Source organism: Geotrypetes seraphini, chromosome 2, assembly GCF_902459505.1.
Source record: "Geotrypetes seraphini chromosome 2, aGeoSer1.1, whole genome shotgun sequence".
In the NCBI taxonomy this organism is placed as follows: Eukaryota; Metazoa; Chordata; class Amphibia; order Gymnophiona; family Dermophiidae; genus Geotrypetes; species Geotrypetes seraphini.
Window position 1 is genome coordinate 495312012 of NC_047085.1, and position 22386 is coordinate 495334397.

The following is a 22386-nucleotide window of genomic DNA, read 5'->3' on the forward strand; positions in this document are numbered from 1 at the left end:
GTCACGGTCCATAAGCAGTTTGAACTTCTGTTACTTATTCTTTCACATAAAAGGACGGCTTTGGGGCTTTTGTATTACAAATTGTTTGGTCTAACAGAATTCAAATTCATTAAAACCTCACTTTTTTGTTTCTGATGAAGTTACGTCACCTTTTCCCAGAGATGGTCATACACATTCCAATTCTAACTCTGGAGAGAAGCCAGCACATGTATATGGATTGAAGAATCTCAAAGATAAGAAAAAGAAATCCCTAAAGAGTATATACCACAGAAAAATACTATAATATCAGAGCAATGTACTCAAATTGCAAAATTAGAAACGTTGTACATATTTATTAATTTAAAATTTGCAAAAATATCACAAAATTTTCATAGAATAACATACACAGAACACCATACCAACACTAAAAAACAAACCAGACATTCCTCGTGGACACTGTTCCAGGAAGACTTCGAACTCTCAAGCTAAGTGATTTATGAACTTTTGAACACAGCTATATTTATATATCATTGTATGATTTTTTGTGTGGCCTTTTCCAGCCTGGTTTGATAGTGCCTGTTATATGTTATATGTTGTTATATCTTGTCTGGTTTGTTTGGATGGTGTTCTGTGTATGCTATTCTATGAAAATTTTGTGATATTTTTGCAAATTTTAAATTAATAAATATGCACATTTCTAATTTTGCAATTTGAGTACATTGCTCTGATATTATAGTATTTTTCTATGGTATATACTCTTTAGGGATTTCTTTTTCTTATCTTTGAGATTTACTTTTGAATCCCGTTATTTATTGGTTGTAGCTCTCTGTTTTATTTTTTATGGATTGAAGAATACCAAGGTATTTCAACACCATTGAAAACATCCACAGATATCAATGCTTTTAACCTTCACACACAGCTTTTCCTTTGCAAACTGGCTGTACGTGGAATACAAGGTATTCAGTACTGCTTCAATACTGGCCTGAAAGACCTCATAATTATAGCATTCAAGTGCATTTGGTTTCTAGGCTAACTCCATGCTTTCGGCGTTTTTGTTTTAATCTTTGCATGCCAGCTGCACAAGTGGTTAGATTAATGTGTATGGCTTTATCATATCTGATTCATTTCCTAGAGATAGATTTTCCATTTTTTTTTGTCTTGTGCATTCTAAAGCATACTCCAACCTCCCCTCTTATACTCAACACAAGTATTTTGCATTTAAAAAAAATCCTTCATCACAAAAAAATTCAGCTAGCTTCACTGTTATTAGTTATAAGGATTTCCTAGCAAAACTTTAAGGGCTCCTTTTACGAAACCGCGTTAGCGGCTTTATCGCATGCAACTTTTTAGCAAGTGCTAACCCCCGCACTAGCCGAAAAACTACCGCCTGCTCAAGAGGAGGCGGTAGCGGCTAATGCGGCCGGCAAATTAGTGCGTGCTATTTCGTGTGTTAAACCGCTAACGAGGCTTCGTAAAAGGAGCCCTAAGACTATGTTCAGGAACAAAAGGCAAGAAGTCAAGGAAACAAACAATTCTACAATAAGAAGCCATAAATTAAATAAATTAAACCACCACCAAGCCAAGTCCAAGAAGTTAAGGAAGCAAAAAAATCCTAAAATATGAAGCTATACACTTCCCCCTCTCCATTCGCGGTTTTGGCAAACGCGATTTCACATATTCGTGATTTTTTGGGGAGAGGGAAAAAAAGAAAAAACCCCACAGTTTAGCCTTCCCCCGGCGTCCCGGCCTTACCTGGTGGTCTAGTGGGCTTTCGGGGCAGGAGCGATCTTCCTACGCTCCTGCCCCGTGTAGATCGCCTATAGGAAATGGCTGTGGGGAGTTCCCGTCGTAGTCTCGAGAGACTACGGGAACTCACGGCAGCCATTTCCTATTGGCGATCTGCACGGGGCAGGAGTGTAGGAAGATAGCTCCTGCCCCAAGAGACTATGGGAACTCACGGCAGCTATTTCCTATTGGCGATCTGCACGGGGCAGGAGCGTAGGAAGATCGCTCCTGCCCCAAAAGCCCGCTAGACCACCAGGTAAGGCCGGGATGCCGGGAGGAAGGCAGGAGGGAGGCGGGGGTGGGTCAGAGCCGGAACAGAAGATATTCGCGGTATTTCACCATTCGCCGTCCGGCTCTGCCCATCCCCCGCGAATCCGGATGGAGAAGTGTAAATTAAAACCACCACCAAGCCAAGTTCAGGAACTTAAGAGTACTGCTTTTCATTACAAAGTGTACTTACATAGGATAAAAGAATGTGCTGAGAATCAGAAAACAGAAGGAAGCAGAAAGGGCAGGCCGTAAAGGAAGTGTTAGGACTGACGGGAAAGCGCATGCGAGGAAAAGTGTCAGGCCCATTTCCTCTTGGCTTCATTTGGTGAAAGGTCTATAAATGAAATAAAACTCACTTTCCCACTGGTCTGGTTTTGTGCATGCTTTTTAGTTACAGCCGTTTTAACAGCGGCTATTCTAGTTACTGGCAAGGGCTCAAACTTGCGGGCTGGGTCAGCTTTTTCGGGTTTTGTTACTTTGGCCTAGACAGAGACAAAGGCAGATTTTAAACCAAGATATGCAAAAGCAAAATGTTAGGGTTGGGGGGGGGGACAACAGATATTGACAGAACAAAAAAAAGTTAGCAACAAATAAAACTAGACATGTTAAGCAAATCAAGCAGGCATTTTCCTAGGAAAAACAGGAGCATGAAGAGGTCCTCTAGATTAGGAGGTTCTTAACCCTTTCGTACCATGGAACCCTTTAAGAGTCTGAGTGTACTAGAGAGATCCTTGATAGAGGTCCTGATTTATAGAATAAACTACAATGCAATATTTAAGAAATTACAGTACCTCTAATGTATTTAGCATCTGAGCGATATCCAATAGATATTCAAGTTTTAGAATGTTCTTGTATTTTAATGTATTGCAACCAAATGGGATTGGTCCATTTCTACTTATATTTTTAATTTACCTTGAGCCGCATTTTGGTTAAGCAGAACAGAAATGTCCTGATTAGATTGGTGAATCCTATGCACCCCTTCTCAAAGAGCCAGAGAAGGGGAAGAGACTTCAGAGAGCAAACACACTGAAGTCCACTGAATATATTTAGAATCACAGGATTAATAGCTTGTATGGATATTTAGATAAAAATAACTCCTATGAAATGTAAACTATGTTGATCACTATCAATGTTTTTGGAGAAAGAAGTACTTCACACAACCAAATGTGTTTCTCTGACATTTTTGTGGCATTTGTAATTTTAAGATAGCAAGGTTCATTGAAGATTATATTGTTGGAATGCAGCGGCCATAAATTACTTGGGTGTCTACATTCATGATTGATTGAATAGCTAAATTGTATTTGGACAGCTGTTGAGAAAAAAAAAAAAATAACCCTATTCATTGAGTTCACATGGTGGGTCCATAGACCCCAGGTTAAGGATCCCTGACCTAGATCCACTCCATGGTAGGAATGGTTAGTTGGAAAGCAAAAAAAAGCAGCTTAGGATCATCTTCCTCAGGTACAGATACTGCAGATGAGTTGATTTTTGTATTAAGTCCCTATAGTTAACCTGACATGCTATCTCCTGTTTTCTTCAGATACGCACATGGACTCTACATTAATGAAACCATGTAATGGGAGTAGAGGGCAACTTTTCCCTGTTAAGCCCTCTATTTTCAGCATACTTAGCTTCCCAAACCTGTGATTTCTGTGCAACATCCCACATCCTGCTTGGGAAACCAAGCCCTCTCCACATCTCCTAATGCCTTAAACCAGGGGTGTCCAACCTGCGGCCCCGTGAAGTAATTTGTGCAGCCCCGGTTGATGCAGTGTTTTCCTCTGCTGTCCCCGGGTGTTTACTGTCTTGCCGGCTCCCTCCTCTGTCTTGTTGCAGCGTTTGCGTGGCCCCAGAAAATTTTTTTTCGGCCAATGCGGCCCAGGGAAGCAAAAGGGTGGACACCCCTGCCTTAAACAAATGAAAAATTAAAAACAAAGCCAATTTATGGTAAACTACTCTTAGTTCGAGGTATAAGGGCATCATTCATTAAGTTAGGGAAATAACACACAAAAAAATCATTAAAAAAACGCAACAAGAAGGGACCATAATTTCCCTGAGCTTAAACAATGTCAAAGTAATCAATGTAAGTATATATAACCCATGAAAACTGCAGTGAGTGAAAATCAAGGTTTGGGAGACACTCCATTCCTTCTGCCTTGCTGCGCCGTATGGCTTGGCTGGAACAACCTGCCTGACTCGGTACGACGGGTTCTGTGTCTGGTGGTATTCAAGTCCAGGCTGAAGGCCCACTTTTTCAAAATTGCGTTTAAGTCTTAAACTCTACCAATTTGTAAAGCACCGACTTTGTCATTCCCTCTGTAGCCCCTCAACCTCTTCTCTCTTTGTATTTCACTATATGAACAGCATATATTGATTTACCATTTTTGTCCCGTGTCTCTTTCATAATTAGATTGTAAGCTCTTTTGAGCAGGGACCATCTCTTGTGCTTAATGTACAATGCTGCGTGCATCTGGTAGCGGTACAGAAATAGTAGTAGTAGCAGTAGTAGAAAGGGTTATTACTATAATTAAGGTCCCTACAATGAACCTGTTTCACCAGCGCACACCCATGGGATGAGTGGAGGGAGATTAATACCTTGCTGTCCACAAAATTTAAAAGATATCTTCCATTTTGGTATATCCTTGCTCCCTTTGCTTCTTATTGCACTCTCATTCAATTGTACCATATACCTTTACACACAAATTTATGTGGCAGATCGGACAATCTGCTCAGGAATGTGTTCAAACGGGGAAAGTTCACAGATATCTCCTCCGACCTTGGCTATGAAAAACGAACTGAACTTGGTGGTTGTTTATGATGTAACAGACGAACAAACAAGCAGCACAAATAACCTAAAGAACGGGGACTAAAATGAATGTAATATATGCAACAGATGCACGTATTAAATTCATTTTAGTCCCTAATTCTTTAGGCTGCTTGTGCCGATTGCTTTGTTCCTGCATTTTTTATTTTTTTTTTTGCACTTTTACGAACCCTTTCTTTTTTTGGTCATGAATTATGATATAAGAGATGAAATAAGGCTATCAAAACTATTTGTGCTAAGAACGCATGCTTTATTCACATAAACAAATTGTAGGTGAACTTGATTTTGGCAACAGTAGCTTTAGAACCCAGATGCTGTCCCTTTACCAGATGTTTGGGAGATAACTTGTTGTGTGGCAAAAGGGTTTCTGTCGTGCAGCCGTGCCAATGCTGCAATATTACCGCAATATAATAGTTCTACAGAAGTAAACAGCTACTTTGAGCAATTACGGCACTAAAAAAAAAACCAAAGTCTTCCTTTAGATCAGCATTTTGCAACATTGTCCTTGAACGCCACCTAGGCAAGCGCATTTTCAGAAAATTTCTCAAAAGCTTTTTTTAAAACCCAGCTATATTAACTGCTTTTTTTTTTTGACACATCCTCCAGCAGCGAGTTCTAGAGCCTAAATGTTATATCTAAAAAATCTCATGATGCAATTTCAATATGGTGTACAATTTTGGGTGAAATTTTGTGCTCAGAATAAGGAGACAAGAGTTGGGGCGATCCCCAAGGCTGATGTCTCACCACCCAATCATCGCATCTCAAAGCACCATTTGTAACCAATATAGATGTAAAAAATGATTTAAAGTTCCACAAAGGCTACACTGCTTTAATTGCTTATACACGTTTGGACATAAAAACTTATCTTGTAGTTTCAGGTTCCGACGTGACATCTATATTAGTTACAAATGGTGCTTTGAGATGCGATGATTGGGTGGTGAGACATCAGCCTTGGGGTTCGCCCCTACTCTTGTCTCCTTATTCTGAGCACAAAATTTCACCCAAAATTGTACACCATATTGAAATTGCATCATGAGATCTATTGAGCGATTATTATTTTGTTTTTTGCATTACTACTTCTAATCACTCGAGTTGAGTTTTCTAGCTTGAGTTTAATTGCTCCATTTGTGTGTATTAAATGTTATATTAAGCAAAAAAAAAAAAAATCAATTTTAAATATATCACCAGATGATTATGCATGAGGAATTTACCTGCAAATTCCCCCCCCCATGCATATTCATTATAGATAATACAGAAAACAGTAGGGGGATGTGTCACAAAAAAATTTTATGTCTAACAGTCTCCCAGTAGAGGTGGAGACAAAGATTGTCTGAATTCAAGAAAGAATGGGGCAGGAGGAGGAGATAGTGGATGCTGTGGATGGGCCATTTGGCCTTTACCTGCCATCATGTTTCTATAATCAAAACTTTAATAAAAATACAGGGGAAGCCACTGCTTGTCCTGGGATGGTAGCACGGAATGTTGCTACTATTTGGGTTCCTGGATTGGCCAAGGTGGAGACAAGATACTGGTCTGACCCACTATGGCAATTCTTATGCATTCCCCCCTAATTTTAGAAAACTGCATAGCAAATATGCATGCAAAAGTTAGTCAGGCTGAAGCATTTCCACCAGCCATTGATCTAGTTGAAGTGCTCATGCCTAAAACTTAAAAACCATAAAGGTGGACTTAGACTAATTTGCTATAAACAGCAGTTGTACATTCTACTGTCATTCTAGAAGTCATGATGAGTAAGTATGCATATCCCAACTTTAGGGGACCTTTTGAAAATGACCTACATTATTTTTTTTCTCTGTAAATGAGGCTCAATAACCAAAGTCACACAGAATCCTAAAAAAGTAATGTATTGAATTAAATTATAGAGCATCTATTATCTTATTCATATTTTTTAGTGTGCTCACTTCAGAACTTATGGTTGTTGTACCCACAGGTTCTGGGACTGGTTTGTGGGACTAAAGAAAATTAGCATGCAAGATTTAATTTTCTCCTTAAGGATTTATTAGATTTTTGTTTAAAAAAATCTATTTTATATCAGTTCAATACATCATTTTTATGATCCTGTATGGCTTTGGTTATCAAGTCTCATATAATTATATGCATTCATACACAGTTTAGCTTTTTAATTTATTTAATTTAAAAAATGTCTTGCTTGTGATTTATCTCCTTGCTATTCATTAGACATCCTGAAAACCCAATGCCAGGTATACCTTTAAGCGTGTAAGTGACAATTTCTAACATGTCTGAATATACACGAAAAGTTATAGCACAGTACAAAAGAAATGAGAACATACCAAATTGTGTTTCTTTCATCTAGTGACTTACGGATATGAAGACCCAAATGGGACACAGTTTGAAGATATATGGCGTCATAACCTACCTTGCCTCCGCCAGGTTGGTGTTTCATGTTGTCTACAGACCCAATTTTGGAGCGGACATTCTTCAGGTCTGAAGCTGGCGCGCTGGCTGGGCGAGTCTGCTTGGGCACCGTGCTGGGTTTGGGAGGTGGGGCTTTGACTGTTGATAATTTTTTGGTGTCCGTCGTAGAGTTGGTGGCAGGTTTTGCTGGGGCTTGTTTCACAGGCTTGGGGCGGCTAGGAGCTGCTGCAGTGGAAGAGATGCCACCTGGAGCGGCGGCTGCGCTGGCAGTGCTTCTGCTGGAGTTCACTGGGCTAGTTTTTGGACGACTCAACTCTGCTACAAGGGAGGGGAAACCAGCGTGAAACACAAGTAGATTTTTTTTTTTTTCCTGTTTTGCGTTTAGTAAATTTCCATATACTGCTAGATTCTCTAAGCACAGCCTTTCAGCCCTTTAAGTTCACACCAGTAATCAGTTGTAGAATGAAACTTGAAAAACAAGGTGGAAAAAAAGTTAGCTAGCTCTGGAGCTCCCTGAGGTTACTTAAACATGAATTGGCTGTAAATCTCTCTATACTGAAATTTTCAAGCACCATTAACTAAGGCCCAAATCCGTTTCAAAAGGAAAACATAAGAAGCGCCATCTCCGGATCAGACCTTCGGTCCATCAAGTCCAGTGTTCCGCACACGCGGAGGCCCTGTCAGATGTACACCTGGCGTAAATTTTAGTCACCCATATCCTTCTATGGGTAGGGTCCTAATGCCTTTGTGCTTTTAGACTTGGTTTCCTCCTACACAAAAACCTTGATCAAATGAGATGGGCTCCTGCTAGGAAGCATATAGTTAATGTAAAGAATTCTGAATATTAAAACACACAAACACAGTCAGGACAAATCTAGAAGAATTTCATTAAATAATGCATTTATTGTATTTATGTTCATATTTGGTCATTTTACTATTGTTTTGCTGTTAATGCGCATGCTACACGCTAACGCCTCCATAGAGCTTACGTTAGTATTTTTCATGTAGCGCAGGATTAGCACGCGCTAATCTTTAGTGCGTGCTAAAAACGCTAGCATACCTTAGTAAAAGGAGCCCTAAGATTTATATTAAACTATACCTGCTGTACACCACCTTGGGTGAATCTCTTCATAAAGGCGGTTAATAAACCCCAACAAACAAATAAAATTTAGAACTGTAGGATGGTGATACCTTCTATCTTCTGGTTTTCTTAAATTTCAGCGAAAGCATCCAGCTTTGAGCCCACAGTAGACCTTTTACCTACTTTGCAAACCTATTAAGGTCAGATTTTGGCTTCTATGCAAGAGAGCTAGAAAGGGACAAGGCTGGTCCTATAATGAGGCCAACTGAGGTGGAGGTCTCAGGCTGCACTTAGAAAGCGGCATCACAGAGCACCAACAAAAAAATGAGAGGTGGTGAAGAGCAGGAGCAGTGCTCCTTGTGCTCTCCAGCTTTAGTGTTCTAAATTCACCTCCCCTGCTGCCGGAGTGTGCCAAACCCTCCTCCCTGGAGGCCTCTCCCTTTGTCCCGCCCCTCCCTCTCAAACCCCCTCCCCCATGTTCACCTCCGCGTGCTTTGCAGCAGTCACCAGGTGGCAGCAGCAAATTGCATTTGTTGCCTGCTGCCGGTCGACATAGTCATCGAGGCGCAAAATCTATATATACCGCATATCAACAAGGGATCCAAGAGGAAAAAGAACAAGGAACCGGTGTGGCTCACTGTAGAGGTGAAGGAAGCTATCAAAGACAAGAAAACTTCATTTAAGGAATGGAAAAGGTCAAGAACAGCCGAAAACTGGAATAAGCACAAACATCAACGCAGGTGCCATAAGGAGGTAAACGGGGCCAAAAGAGACTACGAGGAAAAAATAGCCAAGGAGGCTTCTTTTGATATATTAAGGGGAAATGACCCATGAAGGAAGCTGTGGGACCGTTGGATGACCATGGAATAAAGGGAGTACTAAAGGAGGACAAAGCCATCACCAACAAACTGAACACATTTTTTGTCTGTATTTATCAAAGAGGATATACACAGCATACCGGAACCCATCAGGCTATATGCTGGAAATGAAGATGGGAAACTGATAGGGTTGATGGCCAGTCTAGTCAGGCAGATCGATAGGCTTAAGAGCGATAAATCCCTGGGACCGGATGGCATCTATTCGAAGGTCATCAAGGAACTGAAAGGGACTATAGCTGAACTGCTTCAACTAATAGCCAATCTGTCGATCAAATTGGGAAAGATTCCAGAAGACTGGAAGGTGACAAATGTTATGCCGATCTTCAAAAAAAGGTTCGAGAGGAGATCCGGGAAACTACAGACCGGCGAGTCTGACCTCAGTACCAGGAAAGATGGTAGAGGCGCTGATAAAGGACCACATCATTGATCACCTTGACGGACATGGTCTGATGAGGACCATCCAGCATGGTTTCAGCAAAGTCAGATCTTGTTTGACGAACTTGCTGCACTTCTTCGAGGGAGTAAACAGGCAGGCAGACAATGGCGACCCAGTCAACATTGTATATCTGGATTTTCAGAAGGCGTTCAACAAGGTTCCACATGAACGACTACTTCAGAAAATTGTGAGCCATGGAATCGAGGGTGAAATACTCACATGGATTAAAAACTGGTTGGAACATAGGAAACAGAGAGTGGGGGGTAAATGGATAATGCTCGGACTGGAAGAGCGTCACCAGTGGGGTGCCATAGGGCTCGGTACCTGGACCAGTGTTCTTCAGCATCTTTATAAATGATCTGGACATTGATACGACGAGTGAGGTGATTAAATTTGCGGACAATATGAAGTTATTCAGAATAGTGAAGACACAGGGGGATTGTGAAGATCTGCAATGTGACATAATCAAGCTCGAGAAATGGGCATCGACATGGCAAATGTTCAACATGGATAAGTGTAAAGTGATGCATGTCGGTAACAAAAATCTCATGCACGAATACAGGATGTCCGGGGCGGTACTTGAAGAGACCTGCCAGGAAAGAGACTTGGGAGTTCTAATCAACAAGTCAATGAAGCCGTCCGCGCAATGTGCGGCGGTGGCGAAAAGGGCAAACAGAATGCTAGGATTTATAAAGAAAGGGATCACAAACAGATAGGAGAAGGTTATCATGCCGCTGTACCGGGCCATGGTGCACCCTCACCTAGAGTACTGCGTCCAGCACTGGTCGCCTACATGAAGAAGGACACGGTAATACTCGAAAGGGTCCAGAGAAGAGCGACTAAAATAGTTAAGGGGTTGGAGGAGTTGCCGTATAGTGAAAGATTGGAGACACTGGGCTTCTTCTCCCTTGAAAAGAGGAGACTGAGAGGGGACATGATCGAAATATTCAAAATATTGAAGGGAATAGACTTAGCAGATAAAGACAGATTGTTCACCCTCTACAAGGTAGGGAGAACGAAAGAGCACTCTCTAAAGTTGAAAGGGGACAGATTCCGTACAAACGTAAGGAAGTTCTTCTTTACCTGGAGAGTGGTAGAAAACTGGAACGCTCTTCCAGAATCTGTTATAGGGGAAAACACCCTCCAGGGATTCAAGACAAAGTTGGACAAAGTTCCTGCTAAACTGGAATGTAAGCAGGTGAGGCTTGACTCATTTAGAGCACAGGTCTTTGACCTGGGGGCCACCGCATGAGTAGACTGCTGGGCACAATGGACCACTGGTCTGACCCAGCAGTGGCAATTCTTATGTTCTTATGTACTGTGTCCTGCCCCTGAGGAAACAGGAAGTAACATCAAACACGTGATGCAACCTGCCTAAACAGACGTGTGAGAGGAAAGCTCCGATCCCCCACCACTAAAATCAGCTTTTTTACCTCCTTTTTTGCCTCCCCTCAGGCATATTCTTGTTCCAGTGCTGGGGAAGAGTCTTTACTTTTGCTGGGAGCCCTTTGTATTGGGCAGAAACGCTGAGTATGCCTATTAAATCGGCACGAGGCTTCAAGGATAAAAACCCTCCTACTCCTTCCAAGATTGGATTACAGATATCACAAAATCTGTGTCGACAGCCCTGATGGACCGGCTAAATAAAATACAATCGACAGTTGACGAGATGAATGAGAAGTTCGATTCTCACAGCCAGAGGTTAACAGAGGTGGAGCAGCGGGTGTCTGATCAGGAGGACATGTGCACGGACCTGGCGGCGCAGGTGTCACAGCTACAGAAGTGGTCCTCCGATCTTTCCGAAAAACTGGAGGAATACGAAAACCGCAGCAGGCGCAACAATCTTTGGATAGTGGGGCTGCCAGAGATGGTAATTGACCAGGACCTGTACAAGATCTTCAGCCAGTGGCTCCCAGAACAGTTGGAACAGGCGGCTGGGTGAGGCACGCTTTGCCTGCGAGTGGGCTCACCACATTGGAGCACGACCTTCAGGTGAGGGGCAGGCACACAGCGCCATTGCCCGCTGTCAACTGGAGGGAAAAGGAGCTTTTCCTTAAAGCGTTTCGGAAAGCGGGGGCCCTGGAGTACGATGGCTCTAAAGTGCTGGTATTCAATGATTATTCTACATGAGTAGCGGTGCAGTGCAGCACAAATTGTTGTCTCCGTTCTGCATAACAAGGGCATCCAATTCGCCTTGGTGTATCCGGCGAAGTTGAGAGTCTGGCATGATGGTAAAACTGGCAATTTGGCCACGGCGGAGGATGCCCAAGTTTTCATGGAGCGCCTCCCCCGCCTGATCTCAGCACCCTTGCTCTGCTGGACCCGTAGGGTTTCCTGATCATGCAAGGCTCAGCTTAGTGATAGGCCTGGAGGCATGTTGTATGACCTTATAACCCTCAAAGTGGTTTTCCTGCCTGTTGTTACCTGGGGGGGGGGGGTCTATCGGGGCCTGCAGGGCTGGTATTGCTCATCAGGGGTTTGTGCATGACTTTCTGAACTGGGGCTTTCTGGTGGAGGCCTATGGACTGCTCGTTTGAGAACCGGGCGACTCCTGTCAGCGTTTTGGAGGTGCAGTGTCCAGCAGGGTTTCAGGATATCAGCATGAAGGTGAAACTGTCAACTTGGCCACGGCAGAGGGAGCACGAGTTTTTTTGGAGTACTACCCTGTCTAATTTCAGCGCCCTTGCTTTGCTGGACCAGTGGGTTTCCCTCTCGTGCACGACTCAGTTTGGTGATAGGTCTGGAGGCCTGCTATCTGGCTTTAGAGTCCTCAAGGGGTTTCCCTGCCTGCTGTTACCTTGGGGGGGGGGAGGTCTACCCCGGGCCTGCTGCCTTTCCTCCTGGGCTGGTGTTGCAGCTTACCGGGAGTTTGTGCATGTCTTCCTGAACTGGGACTTTCTGGTGGAGGCCTACGGACTGTTCATCTGGGAGCTGGGAGACTCCTGCCTGAATTTTGGAAGCGCAGTATCCAGCAGGGTCCCGGGATGTCTGCCAAGGATCAGCCTCACTCTGATGTCTGCTTGGACTGGCTGTTCTGTATTGTTCTTGTTCTTCTGTTTCTGTTGTTCTGGTCCTGAGGGGATGTGAATTTGGGAATTTTTTTTTTTTTTTTGGGTGGGAGGGAGGTCTCCTCTGGATAGGCTGGGACTTGTATATGGGTTTGTATGCTAGGGGGTGAGCATGCTTGTGGGGAAGGGGGTATGGGAGGGAAGGGGTGAGGTATGGGAATGATGTGGTGTGTCTGGGTGTGTGTGTTTGAATGGATGCTGCAGGTGGGGGAGGCAGGATGACGGGGGTGGGTAGAGGTACTATTGAACTTGAGGTGGGGCATCTACTCATTGGCAGCTGAGGAGCCCAGCTGGGAGCCTCCGATCGTGCTGCATAGCCAGAGCATTTCTTGTCCACAGTTTTGAATGTTTGATGATCATGGCTGAAGTGCTGCTGAATCATCTGCTAGGGGTGGGATTGCTTTCTCCTGCACCTTGGTCTTTTCTCCCTCCCCATTGGTGGTATGGCTGACTTGAAGCTGCTTACTTTTAATACGGATGGTATTAAGTCTCCCATTAAGAGATCTCGGATCCTGACCAGTCTGCGGAAGCTGTTTGCGGATGTTGCATATTTACAGCAGACACATCTCACACAGCTGGAACATGCCAAGCTGAAGAGGAATTGGGTTGGGGAAGTCTACTCCATAGAGTCTATTTTACCAGACAGCGAGGTGCGCGCCTGGGACTTTCGGATAGTGCTCTTTGTGTTAAGTGCAAATGTCTGGCTGGTACCTATATTCATTCCTTCCTTGAGTGCTCCAAGCTGTCCATCTGGTAGGAGGTGCTTCCTCTTATCGCACGGTCGTCTGGGACTATGGGATTTCTCCTGCTGGGCTTTCAGGCTCCCCTTCAGGAACAGGGCTTTACAGTTCCCCAATATCGTTTCTTTTATAATGCTATTCTCATAGTTAAGAAAATGATTCTGATTTATTGAATGTACCACTGGTGCCCCGATGGAAGAGTAGACTCCGGGAGTTAGCCCAATTTGAGATTCGGTCCTACACCAAGTCTTCGCAATTGGCTAAACAGCATTATGTCACCCTTTGGGAGCGGCTGTGGGACCTGGTGCCTCCTTGAAATGGGGGGGAGGGGGGCTGTTCCCTTCCCCATCTTTGGCTTGCAGCTAGTTCTCTGCTGGGACTTTCTTTGGTACCTTGGGGGTGGTGGGGTTGGGTTTAGGGGGTCTGGATAACATGGAGTTTGGTGTGTTTGAGTGTGTGTGTTTAGTGGTATGAGGAGTGTTATGGCGTGCATGGCTGTCTTAGGGGTATTTACAAAAATGGTGGAAGGGCACTCTAATTGTTGTTCCTGATTCTTTCCCTTTCCTGTTCTTTTTTATATTAGCAGCTGGCGCAGAGCGCTGTTTTTCCCTTTTGTCATACTGCAATTCTGGGTCTCCTGACTGGGTGGCTTTTTTGTGGGACTCGCTGCTTTTGTTGAACACTTCCTGTATCTGGATTCTTTTGTATTTTTTCTGAGTTTGTATTCTGTCCGGTTGTGTTTTTACTTTCAGTAAACATATGTTTTTGTTTTTTTTAAAAAAGGACAAAATGATGTAAAGAGAAGATGTTGGCTGGCAGTAGGCTGCAAATGCAAATTACTGCCAGTGCCCTGGTGACTGTAGCAAAGCAAGCAGAGGTAAATTGGGGAAAGGGATTTGAGAGAAATGAGGATAAGATGATGGACTGCCTGAGAGGGAAGTTTGAAAGAAAGATGCTTGTAGGGAGAGGAGGGAAAGGAAAGATACTGGACCATGGGAGGAAGGAGTGAGAGGGAAGCAAAAGGAAAGATGCTGGATCTTGGATGCAGGGAAAGACTAAGAGATGTAGAAGTTAGAATGGTGGGAGGTAGAGGGAAAGAGAGGGAGACATTTTGGCCTAAGGGACAAAGGAGAGAGCAGGAAAGATAGTGGATAGCAGAAATCAGGAAGGGAGAGAGGGAGATATGCTGGACAACAGGAGGGAGGAAGAAAGGAAGGGAAGCAAGGGGGAGGGATCTTTGAAGGAGAGTTGGGGAGGGAGAAATGTTGAATAACAGGAGATATGAAGAGAAGCCAGAGGGAAAGATGTTTGGGATAGGGAAGGTGTGAATCATGAATGGACACCATCATGGCCTCCTTAGATGCAGATGAGAAATTAGAGCATGTGTAACATGTCCCCTGGGATCATCTTCCTCCAACAAAATCAGAATGATCTTTGCCATCTCTTGCAAAATATTTTGCCTGGTAGAGATTCTGAGGAAAACTGTGTGAAGGAATCTGTTTATTCATTCTGAAAACTATCCCTACAGAATTGCTTGGACTGATCTGAGAAATGCTCTGTTGGAGAAGTCCAAATGAAAGCCTGCTGACTATTTTCATGAAACATTTTCATTACATAGCAGTAACAAAACTCACTCTAGCAAAATAGTCATACCATCACTCTTTGGAACAATGTCTAGGAGAAAACCATGATTAAGAATCCTTCCCTCTCCCAATTCTCCCCCTCCCATATGTAGGGCTATATCACAAGGTCTGTCAGGGTGATGCATGTCACCGTCCTCAAGGATACTCTCCAAATCTCTTTCCATTTAATGAACGAATTCCATATCTTAATAAAGTTCACCAATCTGTTCATAAGCTTATTGACTTACTAAAACTTCTCCCCAGATGCCCATGGCTCCAGGCACCAGTTTCCAGAATGGTTTGAATTATTTGACACAGACCGTGCATCCACCTTCATTAGACAATGGTTCAGTTTCTCCAGATCATTTTATCTAGTTCCTGAATTATGGCTGATACTAAAGTGCTTTTAGTGACATCCTCCTGAGTCACAAGGGGCTCTTGAAGTCTAGCATGATTTCCCAGATTTGCTTAAGACATTATATTTCTCTATTCCCAATTTCGTGGGTATATAAGGTAGAATGCTACCAAGTTGCCAATATAGCAGACAATGAAAAATGCATGATCAGCTACCAGACCAAAGGTGTCAGCATTTCAGAAATAGCAGAGTTTGTGAACTGTTCACGGGCTGCTGTGGTTAAAGTATACTGTGAATGGATGAATGGAACCTTTTTGATGATCCGATGTGGTAACTATGGGGCAGCATGAGCCACCAATTTGAGAGGTGAACGTCAGCTACACTAGTTGGTGCAGACCAATTGGCATTCTACCATGGAGCAACTCACTGTCCAAATGAACCAGGGGGCTTCCAGATGTGTATCCAAAATGATTTGCAGTTACCCCCCATTGCGAGTGCGAATGGGACTTTGGAGCAGAAAGCTGGTGACTGCACCCATGCTCATGAGGGTTCATCGCAAAAACGGCTGCAATTTGCACAGGAGTACCGACATTGGACTTGCACTGACTGGCAGAGGGTTGCCTTCTCTGATGAGTCACGTTTTGAGCTTCATCGAACAGATGGATGTTGGCGTGTCAGGTATGAAACCGCCGAGAACCAACAACAAGATGGTGGCAGCAGTGTTATGGTCTGGATCCCTTGATATCTCTGGAAGGCACTCTCAACCGATATGGCTCTCTCCCCATCCTTGCCGATCAAGTACACCCATTCATGTCAACAATTTTCCTTATTGCCGATGGGATCTTTCAATAAGACAATGCAACATATACTGTTAGAATTGTTTGTGAGTGGTTAGAGCATGATCAAGACTTCAAGCTACTTCCATGGCCTCCAAATTCCCCAGACCTTAACCCAATCGAGAACATTTGGGACCACATCGATGAACATGTTAGACTGGTTTCACCACCACACGCCCGTCAAACTGTCGGACACACTGCAATTCGGATGGCTCCAGATATGTCTAGCAACCAACCAGCATCTTACCGAGTCACTCCCATGGTGTCTGGCTACCATCCATGCTGCCAGAGGTGGTTATTCTGGATATTAGGAGATCATAATAATAAGACTCGACCGTGTACATACTGCTAATACTGCTAGGTTCTAAGCAGTTTACAATAGACTAGAAATCAAAACAAATCACTTGGGAATTACAATAAAAATTACAGTAATAAAATATCTAAACACTTACAATATAGACTCTAATCACTTAGCACGGAAAATATTTTCTACATGAAAACTTCTACATTTTTCCTAAAAGTTAATATGGTCTTAATTGTTTATTAATACATGATCTCAAAGGGGACACATTTTTTCAAAGTACTTAGGCTGTAAACTCCTTTGAATACAGTTTCTAACTTCCCATAAGAGCCATACAGGCATGCCATCTCAGTTTCAGGGCCAATCTGTTGAATTTTTTGCCTAGTATACCCCCAGCTTTTTTCAAGCCGCGTTAGGGTTATTTTTATCGCTGGTTGCTGCAGTAAAAGCTCCAACGCTCATAGGAATTCTATGAGTGTCGGAGCTTTCACTGCAGCGGTTGGCGATAAAAAAAAAACCCTAATGTGGCTTAATAAAAGAGGGAATAGTGAGGTTGAAAACAGACATGTTCAGGTTTTGGTTTTTTTTTGAAAAAGGACTGAAATCTTTCAGGCATTCAAATGAGATCAGTTGTGTCCTGTGGTTATATATTCTAACGCGTTTCAATGTTATTATGGCATGTATTTTATGAAACCTACTGAGAGCCAGAAATTAGGAAAATAAATAATTTTAAATTAAGGGCATAGAGGGAGATGCCTGAATGGAAAACAAACTCTCTTATGTTTTTTCCACATTAACATAAGGACTGTAATAATTTATGAACACTTTGAACCAGCATTATGGAAAAGGCAGATTTCATTAGGAGCTAAGTACTCCTTAAAGCTGTTAAAACTGTAACCAGCTTCTGATTTACTAAAATTCCAAATAGGGAGGTGTCCAATGCCAGTCCTTGAGGTCTGTAACTCATTCAGGTTTTCAGGATTTTCATAATGTGCAGCGGCGGCAAAAAGGGCGAACAGAATGCTAGGAATGATAAAGAAGGGGGATCACAAACAGATCGGAGAAGGTTATCATGCCGCTGTACCGGGCCATGATGCGCCCTCACCTGGAGTACTGCGTCCAGCACTGGTCGCCGTACATGAAGGAGGACACAGTACTACTCGAAAGGGTCCAGAGAAGAGCAACTAAAATGGTTAAGGGGCTGGAGGAGTTGCCTTACAGCGAAAGATTAGAGAAACTGGGCCTCTTCTCCCTCGAACAGAGGAGATTGTGAGGGGACATGATCAAAACATTCAAGGTACTGAAGGGGATAGACTTAGTAGAAAAGGACAAATTGTTCACCCTCTCGAAGGTAGATAGTACGAAAGGGCACTCTCTAAAATTGAAAGGGGATAGATTCCGTACAAACATAAGGAAGTTCTTCTTCACCCAGAGAGTGGTGGAAAACTGGCACGCTCTTCCGGAGTCTGTCATAGGGGAAAACACCCTCCATGGATTCAAGACAAAGTTAGACAAGTTCCTGCTGAACCAGAATGTACACAGGTAAGGCTAGTCTCAGTTAAGGTGCTGGTCTTTGACCAGAGGGCCGCCACATGAGCGGACTGCTGGGCACGATGGACCACTGGTCTGACCCAGCAGCGGCAATTCTTATGTTCTTATGATATGCATGAGATTTGCAAAAAAATGGAGGCCATGCCTGCAAACAGATCTCATGCTTATTCACTGTGGAAATCCTGAAAACTGAACTGTGCTGTAGACCTCGAGGACAGACATTGAGCATCCCTGGCCTAGGTACTAGTGGTCAGGTGCAAATGCACCATATTTCTGGCTAATGTTGTCTAAATTCAGTCTGTCCTCTCCTAACTCAGACTGAGCACGGCTTCAGATACATTCGGCACTCATTAAGAGTTAGGGCTAGAAAGCAAATCTGAGTTTTATGGCTCTACAGCTGCGAGTTATGCATATAAACTCTTTATTCCACTTCTGTTTTAACACTGAACTACTCAAAACAGTCTGGCAGGACAAAAAGAAAAAACCATGGAGAGGAAAGCTTTGTTACTTGTTACCTGCTGTAGACTTAACAGTAGAGCTCGACTTCTTGGTATCTGCAGACTTTACATCATTCTTGATGGCTGAACAAGGAAAAATAGGCAATCACATAACTGGATTAAACAGAAATGAATAGTTTTCTGCACAATAGCCACAATGGAAAACTTGGACCTGCCGCACAGACCCATCTGCTAGCTTTAAATCTATCATGGCTCACAAGTGCTAAAACCAACACAGCCCCTGGTTTTCTGCAACAGATTATGTGGAACATTTTCATAAATTCACATATTTAAACATATAATTTAAAAAAATTGTTTGTAGTATTTGTATGCCAAACTAATTTAACCCTTTCAGGACCATAAGGATCGTAGGCCAATTTTTGTGGTTTTGACGACATTTTTATGGTAAAAAGGGCTTGCAGATGCCAAAAAATTGATTTTTTTTGTGAAATATTATTTTTTTTAAAAAAAATCACACTTCTGGCTTATGGACAGTGTGGCAAGTGAATCTTCTCGTCAATCTGGCAACGACGCTAATGAATGAATGTCGGAACCAGTTTGTTTACATAAAGGCAGTATCATATGGAATCCGTACATATCAAATTTAGAACTGTAGACTATCCCAATCAAAATTTATAGGATTTTAAAGTTATGGGACAAATATGTCCCTTGGTCCTGAAAGGGTTAAGAACATAAGAACATAAGAAGTTGCCTCCGCTGGGTCAGACCATAGGTCTATCGTGCCCAGCAGTCCGATCCCGCGGCTGCCCATCAGGTCCATGACCTTTGCCTAAAACCCTTCAATCCCCTTTATCCCTCTATCTATACCCTTACATAATCCTATCTATACCTCTATCTGTATCCCTCAAGCCCCGCATCCATCAGGAATTTATCCAATCCTTCTTTGAAACCCCGTAATGTACTCTGTCCTATCACAACCTCCGGAAGCGCATTCCAGGTGTCCACCACTCTCTGAGTGAAAAAGAACTTCCTAGCATTGGTTCTCAATTTCTCCGAGTGCTTTATTAGGAAGGAAAGGGAAATTAGCGATTGTACTGGGAAACGGGAGAGAGGAACAACGAATAGGGAAAAGAGGATTTGTTGCTCTACTTGGAACAATATTTTTTTGCGAGCTATAGAGACAGTTTAATAAGTAGTTTATAACAACTAAGGGCTCCTTTTACAAAGCCACGCTAGCGGTTTTATCGCACACACCGGATTAGCGCTCAAAAGGAGGAGGCGGTAGCAGCTAGCGCACGCGGCAATTTAGCGCATGCTATTCCGCGCGTTAAGGCCCCAGCGCGGCTTTGTAAAAGGAGCCCTAAGTTTATCAGAGTAACAGCTTACAACCAGCAGAAAAATTACACACACGACACTTTTTTAAAACTTGAAAAACACTTATTAGAAGAAAAAAAAAAAAAAAAAAGACACAGCAAAAAACATACCAACAAGCATGTTATAGGCAGGCTTATCAGGATCCAGCCCTCATTTATTGGGATTTATTAATGGCCTTTATGAAACTTGGAATTTTGTTAAGAGCATAACAATAGTAATATGACCAAATAGAAATACAGGAAATGAGATAAACTCAAACAGGAAATTGAAACTAGTAAGACTATCATGATGGTGTTGAAATACACACATTCTACAATGCACCCGAAGCCCTTAAGAAAAAGCAAAACAATACATTTCACCAAACCCAACCAACCCCTCCCCCCAGACCCCTTAAGCTGAATAAGTCAAGACTATTCCAAAGAGACCCAAGGTAACAATAACAGAGAGAAAGATATGAACAAGCAAAAATCAATCATTTTAAACTGCCGCCAAATACGATCAAACTGGCGCAGTGTACCATGTTTAGAAGCAGTAATTTTATACATAGTATACCAATGATGTAACTTATCCACCCATCAAGTGCCAGTCAGGTTACTCTGGTTGTTTCCAATAGGTGAGCAAAACTATCCTAGCAGCTGTTAAAAAAAAAAAAAATTCCTTACAAAAAGTCAATTCTCCAACATCCATATTAGGATCATATTGATGAAGGAGCACCACCTCCCACGAGACCAGCACACCTCTCCCCAGGATCTAAGATAGCGTGCGGATTGGGATTGAACACCTAGCATATGGAATCCGGAAGGGACGTAACAAAACACCGTTTATGATTAGCTTTCAAAGGTTAACCCCTTCTTCCTCAGATCAGTCTCCATGGTGAATTATATGCTGGTGTGTCCGCTATCAGATGGGTTAGAAATTCAGAGGTTTTTCCCTTCCATGGAGCCAGATGACAAAAATGTCGTCTACACAGCAGATCCACAGTTTAGGCTTGAGCTTGGCATTCTCTAGTAGGGTGGATTCGAGAGACTCCATAAGTATGTTGGCTACCACCAGGGAGAGGGGGAGCCCATTGCTGTACCTTCTGTTTGGGCATAGTATTGTTCCTGGTATTGAAAGAAAGTTGCCTTTTAACAGAAAGCGGCTAGATTTGTCCATTCCATTGGGTAGTTCACATGTCTAACTTCTGGTTTATTACCTGGATTGCTTCATCCACTGGGATTTTGGTGAAAAGGGAAACTATACTAAAACTGACCAGAATGTCTGCATCACTTAGTTGCAGGCCAGTGATTATCTCTATTAGATGGGCAGAATCTCTAACGTTCAACACAATGGCATCAGTTAAAGTTAATAACTTTTTGGCTAGATAGTGCACTAGAGAGTGGGGTTGGAGAATTTACTGAACTTACAATGGTTGCAGTGGAACTCACGGTTTGTGTATCTTTGGTAGACTTTAAGAAACTAGGGGTCAGATGGTTACTTTGCTTCAAGCGAGGTTTTAACTTTGGCTCGACAAAAGTGGCATTGTTTATCCGGCTTATTTCTCTGTGAATTTTCTGTGGTGAGTTGCTGGGGAACTCTGTGTATGTGTTCTCTGCTAGAGGTTGGATATTTTTGGGTGGTAATTTTTGGCGGCCATCACTACAGTTGTGTTCCCCTTGTCTGCAGGGAGAATCACAAGGTCCTGTCATTGTTGTAGGGATTGCAATGCTAGGTGTTCCTTACATGGTAGGTTGTGGAGAGATGCCAAGAAGACTCAAAGAGGCAATAGAGATAGCAATATACCCCCAATAACTTCAGTGGAGATAAAGGGCTCTTCATAAACAAAGAATGGAAACTACTGATCCAAAAGAAATTTAGTGCAAAAAGGACTGGGGCAAGGACAAATGCCTTCTCCCTCCATCTCTGTTTCTAGCTTCTATCCCGACAGAATTAAAAAAATGTGACCAACAAGACTTTTCCAAGTGAAAAACAAACAGCGAAGGAGACTTCTGGTGTTCAATGTCTTTTATTGTATATCACGACTCAACACGATCGTGTTTCGGCCCAAATGGGCCTGCCTCAGGAGTCTACATAAACATGTATACAAATAAACATTTTAAAATTTAATGTAAATAAACAAACATCAAAAAAATGTAAGTACCATGAATAACATATCAAAGACTTAAAAAGAATAAAAAAATTGATAAAATACTTTTAAACTTATAACCCTTTTTTAAATTTCATTTTGTTTTTGAAACACAGTGTATCTATAGTAAATAGATTGATAATTTGACATGGTTTCAGTAAAAATAATCTTACGACGTTACAATCTTTTTTATTTTCAATATATAATTAATTTCTTATGATGATTTTGGGTTTATATATATTTTTATGGGGTTACAATTTCATCCACTGAATTTCAATATACAATACATTTGTGACAGTTCAGCAC

At 42.5% G+C, this 22386-nt stretch overlaps 1 protein-coding gene across 12 annotated transcripts in view; it reads right to left on the reverse strand.

Moving 5' to 3' along the window:
• Positions 1–22386, reverse strand: part of MAP4 (microtubule associated protein 4) — a 421944-nt gene that overhangs the window by 67443 nt on the left and 332115 nt on the right. For 8 of the 12 annotated variants that reach the window (XM_033931948.1, XM_033931947.1, XM_033931953.1 and 5 more), the window contains 3 exons: positions 18639–18704; positions 7257–7573; positions 2391–2516 (listed from right to left, as the gene is read on the reverse strand). In XM_033931948.1, the coding sequence (XP_033787839.1) occupies positions 2391–2516; positions 7257–7573; positions 18639–18704 (509 nt within the window). The remainder of the gene's footprint in view (positions 1–2390; positions 2517–7256; positions 7574–18638; positions 18705–22386) is intronic. The other 4 variants (XM_033931958.1, XM_033931957.1, XM_033931955.1 and 1 more) reach the window with 2 other exon arrangements.